Genomic DNA, 10,726 nt, shown 5'->3' on the forward strand with positions numbered 1-10,726 from the left:
TGAGCCCCCGGCGCTGGAGCCCCGCGCTGCGCGGGTTCCGGCCCCCGTTAATGCCGGCCCTCGTGCTCTGCTCCGTGCCCAGGTGCGGGAACGTGAACTTCGCCAGGAGGACGAGCTGTAACAGATGCGGCAGAGGTGAGTTCCCCGCAGCACGCACGCCTCGTCCCCTCGTCTCCTTCTGCCCCGTAAAACTGCTCTAAAAATTCCTCTCGAACCCGAAACTCTTCGAGAAGTCCATTTATTTTTGTTTAAAAGACCCTGAAATATTTTCGGCAAGTTCCGAGCTGCCGTTTCAGGCGCTCTTGTGTCTCTCCCCGCAGAGAAGACGACGGAGGCCAAGATGATGAAGGCGGGGGGGACGGAGATCGGGAAGACGCTGGCCGAGAAGAGCCGGGGGCTGTTCAGCGCCAACGACTGGCAGTGCAAAACGTAGGCTCCGACACACGGCTGCTGCCTGTGCCTGGGAATTCCCGGTGCTGCCGGGACAGCCGGGCTCCGGGGCGTGCTCTGGGAGCAGCACTCCTTGGCTGCACCTTAATTAATAGAGCAGCAGTGCCCAGGAAAAAGGCCAGGTTTGATGAGCTGAGACACTGCCCAGGTTTGGAGGGAATGTGGAGATGGCACTGCCACCCCCATGGCACTGGGAGGTGCTGCCTTCCCTGAGAGGGTGGGCAGGCCCTGGCACAGGTGCCCAGAGCAGCTGGGGCTGCCCCTGGATCCCTGGCAGTGCCCAAGGCCAGGCTGGAGCAGCCTAGGACAGTGGGAGGTGTCCCTGCCCATGGCAGGGGTGGCACTGGAGGGTATTTAATGTCCCTTCACACCCAAACCAGCTGTGGCTCGGGGATTCTTGGATGTGGCAGTTCCAGTGAGCACCTGGCCTGGCAGCAGCAGCTCTGCCCTTGCAGGGCAGGGAACAGAGCTGGGAAGGGGTTGGAGCCCCAGGAGGGCTGAGGGAGCTGGGAAAGAGCCCTTCTGTGCAGCTGTGCTCCTGCCCATTGATTTGACATCTTCCCCACGTCTGTCCAGTGCTGTCACCTTCCCCAGTGCTGTGTCCCCACCCTTGTATTCCCAGACTGAAGGGTAACATTCCCAATCCAAGGATAACCTTTTATTCCCAGTCTGAAGGATAACATTGCCAATCCAAGGATAACCTTTTATTCCCAGTCTGACGGATAACATTCCCAATCCAAGGATAACCTTTTATTCCCAGACTGAAGGGTAACCTTTTATTCCCAGTCTGACGGATAACATTCCCAATCCAAGGATAACCTTTTATTCCCAGACTGAAGGATAAGGTTTCACTCCCAGGCTGAGGGATAAAGTTTTATCCCCAGTCTGAGGGATGTTTAATTCCCAGTCTGAGGAATAAGATTTTATTCCCAGTCTGAAGGATGTTTTATTCCCATCTGAAGGATGCCTAATCCCAGTCTGAAGGATAAGGTTTCCCTCCCAGGCTGAGGGATAAAGTTTTATCCCCAGTCTGAGGGATGTTTAATTCCCAGTCTGAGAAATAAGATTTTATTCCCAGTCTGAAGGATAAGGTTTCCCTCCCAGGCTGAGGGATAAAGTTTTATCCCCAGTCTGAGGGATGTTTAATTCCCAGTCTGAGAAATAAGATTTTATTCCCAGTCTGAAGGATAAGGTTTCCCTCCCAGGCTGAGGGATAAAGTTTTATCCCCAGTCTGAGGGATGTTTAATTCCCAGTCTGAGAAATAAGATTTTATTCCCAGTCTGAAGGATAAGGTTTTATTCCCATCTGAAGGATGCCTAATCCCAGTCTGAAGGATAAGGTTGCCATGTCTGTGTCTCCCTGCAGCTGTGGCAATGTGAACTGGGCACGGCGCTCGGAGTGTAACATGTGCAACACCCCCAAGTACGCCAAGCTGGAGGAGAGGACAGGTGAGCTGGGGGTGCCTCAGTGTTGGCACTGCTGGCAGAAAGGGCTCTGGGAATCAGAGTGGGCATTCCTTGTGTTCCCTGAACTGGCACAGTTCGTACAAGGTGCAGGTTCTTGGCCTCAGCGAGTTTCGGTGGCTCCGAGTGGGAAATCGGGGAATGTTCAGCCTAAGCTGCCCCTATGTTGGATTTTGATGTCAAGACTTTGGAAGCCATGTTTAATTAATCTGCAGAGGCCTCCTGTGGGCTGGCCATGTACAGATAAGGCTGTTATCTGCTCAGGAGGGCTGGGGCTCAGTTTCAACTCTCCTGAGGGAATGTGAGCCCAGAGGGAACTGGGGCAGGATCTCCTTACAGCTGCTGCACTCTCTCCTCTGCACCTGGAATCAGGCAGGGAGTTCACTGCAGGACTGGAGCAGGGCAGGGAATTTAGAGCACAGGGTGAAACACAAATACATAGAAATAAAGGAGCTTGGAGAAGAGCACGGAGCTAGTCATTCAAAAGGAAGAACAATATTTCAGTATCGAGTATGGTGAAAATAGTAAAGGATATTAAATAATATAATCATATTTCATATAATGATTATAATTGTAAATAATACATCCACATGTTTATTATTTAAATAACTTATTGAACTACTTAGTACTTAATTAAGTTGATAAATACTTTTAGTGTTCCTAATCCATTATTTTAATTGGATTTGTGAGAAACTGCATTTAATAAACGTGTGTGGGAACAATTCCTGTTCCTCCTGAGATCCTGTTACATCCTTACGGCAGATTTGTGATCCCCTGAGGGTTTCCAGAGCCCCTGTGGAGGTTTCTGTGCTCCAGGCAGCTGAAGGCATTGTGTTGTTTTGCCCCTTTCTCAAGGCTATGGAGGAGGATTCAATGAGCGGGAGAACGTGGAATACATAGAGCGGGAGGAGTCCGACGGGGAGTATGATGAGGTAAGGGAGGGCAGGGATTGCTCTGGGGAGACTCTTGTTGTGTTTTTTAAGGATAGCCCATAAAATTGAAATGCAGAGTGCTCAGATTCCCATTCATCTCTGTGGAGCCTCATTGTCCCCAAGACAAACGTCTCTTTAAAAGTTCCTTGTTGCTAATTAATGTTCCATAGTGCTCACCTTTCCCTTGAGGCAAGATCCTGTTTAAAATTGATGATTATTTATTTTCTTATAGAAGTGTTATCAAAATTACAGTTGGTGCTTGGTTTTGATTAAATCCTGTTCTAATCCTGGCACAAAATTCCTCAGTTTGGGCGCAAAAAGAAAAAGTACCGGGGGAAGCCAGTGGGCCCTGCCTCCATCCTGAAGGAAGTGGAAGATAAAGAGTCTGAGGGGGAGGATGAGGATGATGAGGATGAAGATCTCTCCAAGTATAAATTGGATGAGGTAGGATGGTTTGTTGTCTTGAAGCAGCTTTTAATCATGATTTCAGTGCTGCCCAGGAGCAGGGGAAGGGCTGGTCAGTGTTTTCAGCTGCCTTTAGAGCAGAGCTCTGGCAATAACAGAGCCCAGAGCTGTTGGAAGAGATGTGCACAAGCTCTGCTTTGTTCTAAATACCTGCAATCAAAAATGGGCAGTCTTGTATCATCAGTGACAAGCCTGAGACCAGAACCCAGAACTCCAAGATCTTTATTTGGAACCTGGGTGTGTGGTTGCCATGTATATAGCAAGTGCTCTTGAGTTTTCTTCCTAGGCTTTTAAAACCACATCAGATTTATTTTTTATAAAATGAAATAAAATATTCTGAGGGGTTTTTTTCATCTTTTGTGAGCTGTTTGAGTATCATTTATTGGATTTTCCACATCTTTGGGCAGCAGCCCTGCAGAGACATGTGCAGATGGTTGTGTTTTACACAGCCGTCACCAAACTTTGCATATGAGATCTGTCTCTGCAGAGTTGGGCTTTGCTTAGAGATCCTGAAGGTGAAAATTCATTTAAAGGAAGTGGTGAAAATGTGTCTGTGCTCATTAACTTTATTAAATAACAGGGGGTTTTGTTCAAAACCAATTTTCAGTCACTCTCTACTGCTTAGAATTGTGGGATCTCATTACATTCCGTTCAGTTTTCAAAGGCTGGGAAAGAACATGAAGTAAAGTCTGAGATAAGTAAAAACTGAAGGGGAGCTCAAAGCATTGCCTGAGTCTGCTGTGTTGTGCCTGTGGCAGGATGAGGATGAAGATGATGCTGACCTGTCCAAGTACAACCTGGATGCCAGTGAGGAGGAGGACACCAACAAGAAGAAGAAGGCGCCGAGGCGCAGCCGCTCAAAGTCCCGCTCCTCCCACTCGCGCTCGTCCTCGCGCTCATCCTCTCACTCGAGCTCAAGGTCTAGGTCCAGGTAAACGGGTACAGGTCCAGGGTAACGCCAGGCAAAATGTCAGTATCTGACTTCCTTATTTACTTTGCTTGATTGCCTTACAGTTGTGTGATGATGTGAATAACTCTCCATTTACAGAGGTGGTGATGCTCTGCCTGAGCTGCAGCAGGGAGGCTCTGTGGGGCTTGTTTTAGTGATTTAAGTTGATGTTTGGTGAAATCCTTCAGAGAAATGGAATAATGTAATTTATTTTCAGGTTTTCAGGCTCGTTGGCCATGTGTGGTTCTGTTGTTGGACAGAGGGGGGCACTGCTGGAGTGGGAGGAGGTGGCAGAGGAGGCAGTGGCAATGCAGCCCAGGCAGATTCAGGGAAAGGACACAGTGGGAATGTCCTGGGAATAAGGACAAGAAACTTGAACTTGAGTTAATGGCAAGTAACAAAGTTTTAAATGCAGTGGCAATGTTGTCAGAACCTTCCCATCCCTGGAACTGTCCAAGGCCAGGCTGGACAGGACTTGGAGCAGCCTGGTCTGGTGAAAGGTCTCCCTGCCCATGGAACAGCGAAATGAGATGAGCTTTACAGTCCCTCCCAACACAAACCACTCTGGAATTCTCTAATAACACTGAAGGTTTATAGGGGACCTCACAAAGGTCTGCTGGGCAGGCTTAAGCTCTCTCACTGCTATTTAAATTCACTAATAAATGAACAGTTCAGTCAGTGCTTTGAAATGGGGTGATGTCAATATTGGAGCTTTTGAGCCGCCTTACAGCTCATGCAAGGAGGATCCTGATTGTTCAGAACAAGCTCCCAGGGTCATATATTAAATTCACATCTGTAAAGTTCAAGTTTCTTCTAATCTTCCCAGCTTCATCATTGCCCCTCTGTGCTCTCAGTGCTGTCACTGCCCAAATTCTACAGCCCCAGCCTCTGGCTTGGCTTCTCCCCATCACTGTTGGCTCTTGCTCCTGCTGCCTCTTCTGTTCCTCAGCCTCCCCTGCTTCCCACTGCTCAGAGCAGTGTGAGTGCAGTGCTTGGCTGGGAGGCTCCAAGGACACTCAACAATCTCACCTGCCCATAACTTTGGTCATTAATTCACAAATATTAACAGTGAAATAGAAAGTAACTTGTCTTAACTGAGATTTCAACTTCCTCATGAACTTTTTGCTTTTAGCTACAGATATTTGGAAATATCAGTTGCCATTTGTGGATACCTTTTTTGTGTGTTTTAAAAAAGTTTAAATGTAATTTCTTAGCTAGGAAATGTTCACACTACTATGCCCAGTAAAATGAGAAGGTCATGGTAACAGAGGCTGACAGCAAGTAGAATATATTTTACCTGAAAATATTATTAGAATTTGTTACTAGAATTTATTATTAGAATTTGCTTTCAGTGCTTTTGGTTCCCGTGGTTGCTGGAGCCTGCTGCCATTGTTAAATTTCTCTTGTGGTTTGTGCTTTAGAGAAAATCCATCAGTGAAAAATTGGGAAATAATTGTGGCCAGTTACAAGTTGTGTTGGATATGGCAGTATTTTAGCCCCAAATTAACTACTTAATTTATAATGCAGGGGAAAATCTTTATGAAAATTTGAAGCTGATTACAAAGTGCTTGTGAGAACTGGCTGGGGGGAAATTTACCTGCCCAATCCTAATGCTCTCATCTGCTCTGCCTTTGAAGGAAACTGATGGGTTTCCAGTTAAGGCACAAATTAAAATTGATTTCATTAAATAATGAACAGATAGGAAGTTATTTCTTTTTGCCAGATAACTGCAATCTTGTTTAATTGTTGTGCTTTGTTTTAGGAGCCATAATCTAAAGCTGCCTTTGTAATGTTTTTAATGCTGTGTAGAAGTGTCTGGTTTTAAGTGTGCTGTGGTGATGCTGGGGGCAGGAGGGGATTGGCATTTTAGGACTCAGATTGTGTTGCTGCCTCGTGTCTGCTGCTCTCAGGAGCAGTAACTCTGCTAAATGCAAGTCAGACACTGGAAAAAGATCTCCCGTGTTGTTGCAGGTCCCATTCCAGGAGTTCTTCCAGTTCCAGATCGAGATCCCGCTCCAGCTCCAGGGAACAGTCGCGGTCCCGTGGGTCCAAATCCAGGTGAATGAGGTACCAGCCTGTCCCTGCACAGACACAGGGCACAGGCTGCAGCTGCTCTGGCCCCACCGTAAGGCTGTGCTGCTCAGACGAACATTAACTGCTTTTTATCTTGGAATCAGACCTGCTGGGTCTCTGCACCGGGTGTTGCCACCACAGCTGAGTTCACTGAGGAGCAGAGGTTTTGGTGCAAGAGGTTAAGTCTGGCCTAAGCCGGACGAGCGGACGCCACCGAGCTGCAGTGGAGGAAGAGGATTTGAGTGCATGGTTCCCTGCTGCAGGCATTTGGGTGCTTTTCCTGTTTCCACTGGGGCTGCTTGAGCTGGAGGAGCGTTAGAAATGCCACTGTCCTTCTGGTTTTGTGTTCAGTGAGAATTCTGCATCTTTCAGGAGACAGGGCAGCCGTTCCTGTATAAACGTGGGAGATCATAGGAAAATGCTGGAGAGAGGCTGAGAGCAGTCAGAGTGATTTGTGTAGAGCATCACAAAGCTGGGCAGGGCACAGGAACAAAACCATGTTTGAGGTGTCCTTGTACAGGCATTCCATTGGCAGAACATTCCCTCTGTGATGAAATGAAGGGCTGTCTCTTCTCTGTGCGTGCAGAGAATCCCAAAATTCTAAGTGAGGAAGCTTGGGTTGGGAAGAATGATCACAAATGGTACCATCACCCCTTGGGGGCAGGGACGTGCTGTGGATTATCCCGTGAGGGTCAGCACAGAATGGAATCCATGCTTTTGGGACGAGGAAAGGTGTCCCTGTGCCCCACCAGAGGGGCACTGTGTTCCAAGAGATGTTTTTAAATATTCTGACTCTATTCTGAGAGGTTTCTTTGCAGTATTTTGGTTGAGGAAGGTTTTAGTCTCTTCGCAAATGGAGTTTGAGATCTGTAAATATAACAGCTGGATTTGTTACTGTTTAGTCAGATGAACATGCAGTGTGAAATGTCCTTTAGGATAAAGTGAATCATGGTAAATCAGCTTTAGATCTCTGGTTTCCAGGTTGTTCTGATGTGTGAGTTTAACTGCTGAGGAAGGTCCTTACAGAGGCAACTTCCCAGCAGTCTCCCAGTGCTTTTTTGCCAAAATGGTTCATTTTGATGAATGCTGGGGAGAGCTTTCCAAACCATTGGTGGTCCATTTACCAGGAAGCACTACTTAGCAGAATTTCTTAGGCAAGCTGCCCTGGCAGTAGCAGTGTTCTTGGCAGAGTAAGTATGGAAGCCCCTGATGTTTATTTTCCATACCCTTGGAGAAAACAGAGTAGTGAATGTTGATGAAAACTGTCTCTGCTTGTTCTGTCTTTGTGCCTTCTCCATGATCCCAGAATTAAATGTGGTTTATTTCTCAATCAATAAAGATCCAGCTCCAGGTCCTACAGGGGGTCTTCCACCCCAAGGAAAAGATCTTGCTCCAGCTCTCGCTCCTCGTCTTCCCCCGAGAGAGGCAAGAAGCGAAGCCGCTCTAGATCCTCTTCCTCTGGTGATCGCAAAAAAAGGCGCTCGAGATCACGGTCACCCGAAAGGTTTGGGTTTATGTAGAATAAGAATGGCTGTATTGAGATGTGTGATGGTTTATTGTAGTTATCCAAGGACTGAGATTCACTGGGAAGCTATTGAATCTGAGCAGTTATTCTCATAGTAAAAGTAGTTTCCTCACTTGCCCTACTGTTACTTTTGTTAACCTCTCTGTAATTGCTTTTTTTAATAATTCCCCCCGCCCCCTCCTCCAGTGAAAGTCCTCCTGGTAGGAGCATGTTCTGTATAAAGATCTGGCTCACCCTTCTTTCAGTGTGTGACAGTATTAATGTGTTCGTTATTGAATTACTTTCTTAAGTAAATACTGCATTGAAATAGAAACTGTATTCTACTCTCAGTATTAAACTTAGACTTTTAGTGTTAAATTAGTGTCTTAAAGTTACTTGTATATTCTTGTAAGGCCCCCATGAGATATACTTGGCTTCCAGCTATGGTAGGATGCTGCTCAAAGTGGGTGCCAGGATGAATCTGAGCTCATTTCTGTGCATGCTTTCTCCATTTGTATCTTGCAGACGCCGCAGATCTTCCTCCGGATCCTCCCATTCTGGTTCCCGTACAAGTTCTAAAAAGAAATAATGTGTAAAAGCTCACACTTAAAAAAACCCACCAAAATTCCAGTCAGTGCATGAGACATTTTTAAGAAGTTGGTGTCTTACTTGGTCAGAAGTGCTCAATCTGCTAGTAGAGGTGCATGTCTGTCCTGGCTTTCTGGCAAACTGCAGCTTTGTTCATCCATCACCCAAACCCGCAGTAGCATTTTAAGCCATAAACTCCCCGGCACAGGGGGAAGTTCTGTGGTATGGGGGGGGTTTATTATTTTTCAAGATCAGTTCCTCCATTCCTGGCTCCCTCAGCTGGAGGAGCAGGTTGGGAATGCCCTGGCACAGCTCTTTGTGCGAGGAGGAAGCCGTGAGTTCTCCGGAGCAGGATGGAGCTCTCGTGGGACCACAGCAGGGCAGGGCTGGGGGACCTGGGGCCAGCAGTGGGGCCTCGGGCTGAGCAGTTTTTGTTTTGCCACGTAGCAGTGCCAGTGCAGATGGACGCCCCTCTCTAGCAGCTCAAACCCCTGGTCCATCATGATTCCAGAGGGAATTAGCCTCATTCCTGGCGAGGGAGGACGTTTGCAGCCAGCACAGTGCTGTGGCTGCGGTGGTTTCCAGAGCCCGGACTCCGGGATCCCTCCTTCCAAACTGATCGGTTGGGATCTGCTCTTGGGCTGGAGGAGTATGGAACTGGCTCCTTGGAATCAAGGGAAGCTTCTGCAGGCCGCCTGTAAAATTTCCTTTGGGGCTGACTAAAATTTTCAAGGTATCTTAATTTTATTTTTCTTTAAAAATGAGAATGAATAAACTGTGTAGAAAGTTCTGGCATCTTCAACGTCTTCTTCATCGATCATTCTTTTTCCCTTCAACATAATTTATGGCTTAAAATGCTTTATGGAATCCATTTGAGTATAAAACTCGGTCTCTCTTGAGCTCCGTTTGGTTAAGAAAGGTTTAAGTTTCTTCAGTGCCATCACAAGGTAAGTATGGTAAGGAAAACTCTTCTTCTTAGCAAGCAAAGAGCAATATACCTTCATTTATTTCAGTAATAAAACTGCCAGATTTGCTGCTTGTTTTGATAAACTGCACAGAAACAAACGGAGCAAAATCAAAAAACTCCATTCTGCTTTATTTTTTTTCTTTTTTTTTTCTTTTTTTTTTTGAGCCACGTCTTTTGGACTGGTCTAGAAGCAAAATGTTTTTTGGTGTAGAGGTATTTTGATAAATCTCTTTGCAGAAAAAATGCAGTTTCTTCTTTAATGCTTTCTTTTCTCTCTAATTTCCATGCTAAATGTGTGTAGGTTGCACAAGAGCAGGTTAGTCTGTAACTGTGCCTCTGACTTCAACGTCCAACTAAACTGTAAAACCAGATCAAGTAGACGCTCTGTTGTTAGCCTTGGGTTTTCTTGTGCTTTGTATTCCAGTTGTTGCTGTACTTAACAGATGGGAGGTTTTAAATTTAGCAACTGATAGGCCACAGGCAAAGGAGGAGGAGGATGGTTCGTTTGGCTTAGAGAACGTGTAAGGCAAAATGATGCTGTAGACAAGTGTAAATAAAACCTGTGAGTCAACTATGCTCGAGTGCTTTGTCTTGGGGACACTCAGACTTCCCGGTGACCTGCACTGACCCTGGTCCCTGTCACCTGCGCTGACCTTGGTCTCTGTCACCTGCACTGACCCTGGTCCCTGTCACCTGCACTGACCTTGGTCTCTGTCACCTGCACCAACCCTGGTTCCCTGTCACCTGCACTGACCCTGATCCTGCGAGTCAGCTCACCTGGCCCACGGATCCCACATGTTCACAGTGTTGCAATCCTTTAAGTCTTAAAAATAATTTTTATTTTCAACAGCAAGCGACTTATAAAATTTGCAGGTGTTTTCATAGAATGATGGAATATCTTGGGCTGGATGGGACGCACAGGGATCATTGATCCAAACCCCCCAACAATCCCACCCTGAGCATCCCTGGCAGCATCCAAACTCTCCCGGAGCTCTGGCAGCCTCAGGGCCGTGCCCAGCACCCTCTGGGGGAAGAACCATTCCCAAAATCCACCCTGAGCTGCCCTGGCCCAGCCTGAGGCCGTTCCCTCTGCTCCTGTCCCTGTTCCCTGCAGCAGAGCCCGACCCCCCGGCTGTGCCCTCCTGGCAGGAGCTGTGCAGAGCCACAAGGGCCCCTGAGCCTCCTTTGCTCCAGGCTGAGCCCCTTCCCAGTTCCTCAGGGATTCTCCAGCCCCTTCCCGGCTCCTCAGGGATTCTGCAGCCCCTTCCCAGCTCCTCAGGGATTCTCCAGCCCCTTCCCAGCTCCTCAGGGATTCTCCAGCCCCTTCCCAGCTC

General features: G+C 47.3%; 1 protein-coding gene across 1 annotated transcript; it reads left to right on the forward strand.

Annotated features, from left to right (window-relative positions):
* Nucleotides 1-50: 50 nt before the first annotated feature.
* ZRANB2 (zinc finger RANBP2-type containing 2) lies at nt 51-9,968 on the forward strand. Its single transcript, XM_005429166.2, has 9 exons — nt 51-135; nt 321-429; nt 1,817-1,899; nt 2,770-2,846; nt 3,153-3,290; nt 4,070-4,242; nt 6,232-6,318; nt 7,673-7,837; nt 8,363-9,968. Exons 1-9 carry the CDS (start codon nt 51-53, stop codon nt 8,424-8,426), a joined length of 981 nt encoding a protein of 326 aa, XP_005429223.1. The 3' UTR covers nt 8,427-9,968.
* Nucleotides 9,969-10,726: the final 758 nt, after the last annotated feature.

The sequence above is a fragment of the Geospiza fortis genome, unplaced genomic scaffold, assembly GCF_000277835.1.
Source record: "Geospiza fortis unplaced genomic scaffold, GeoFor_1.0 scaffold496, whole genome shotgun sequence".
NCBI classification, from domain to species: domain Eukaryota; kingdom Metazoa; phylum Chordata; class Aves; order Passeriformes; family Thraupidae; genus Geospiza; species Geospiza fortis.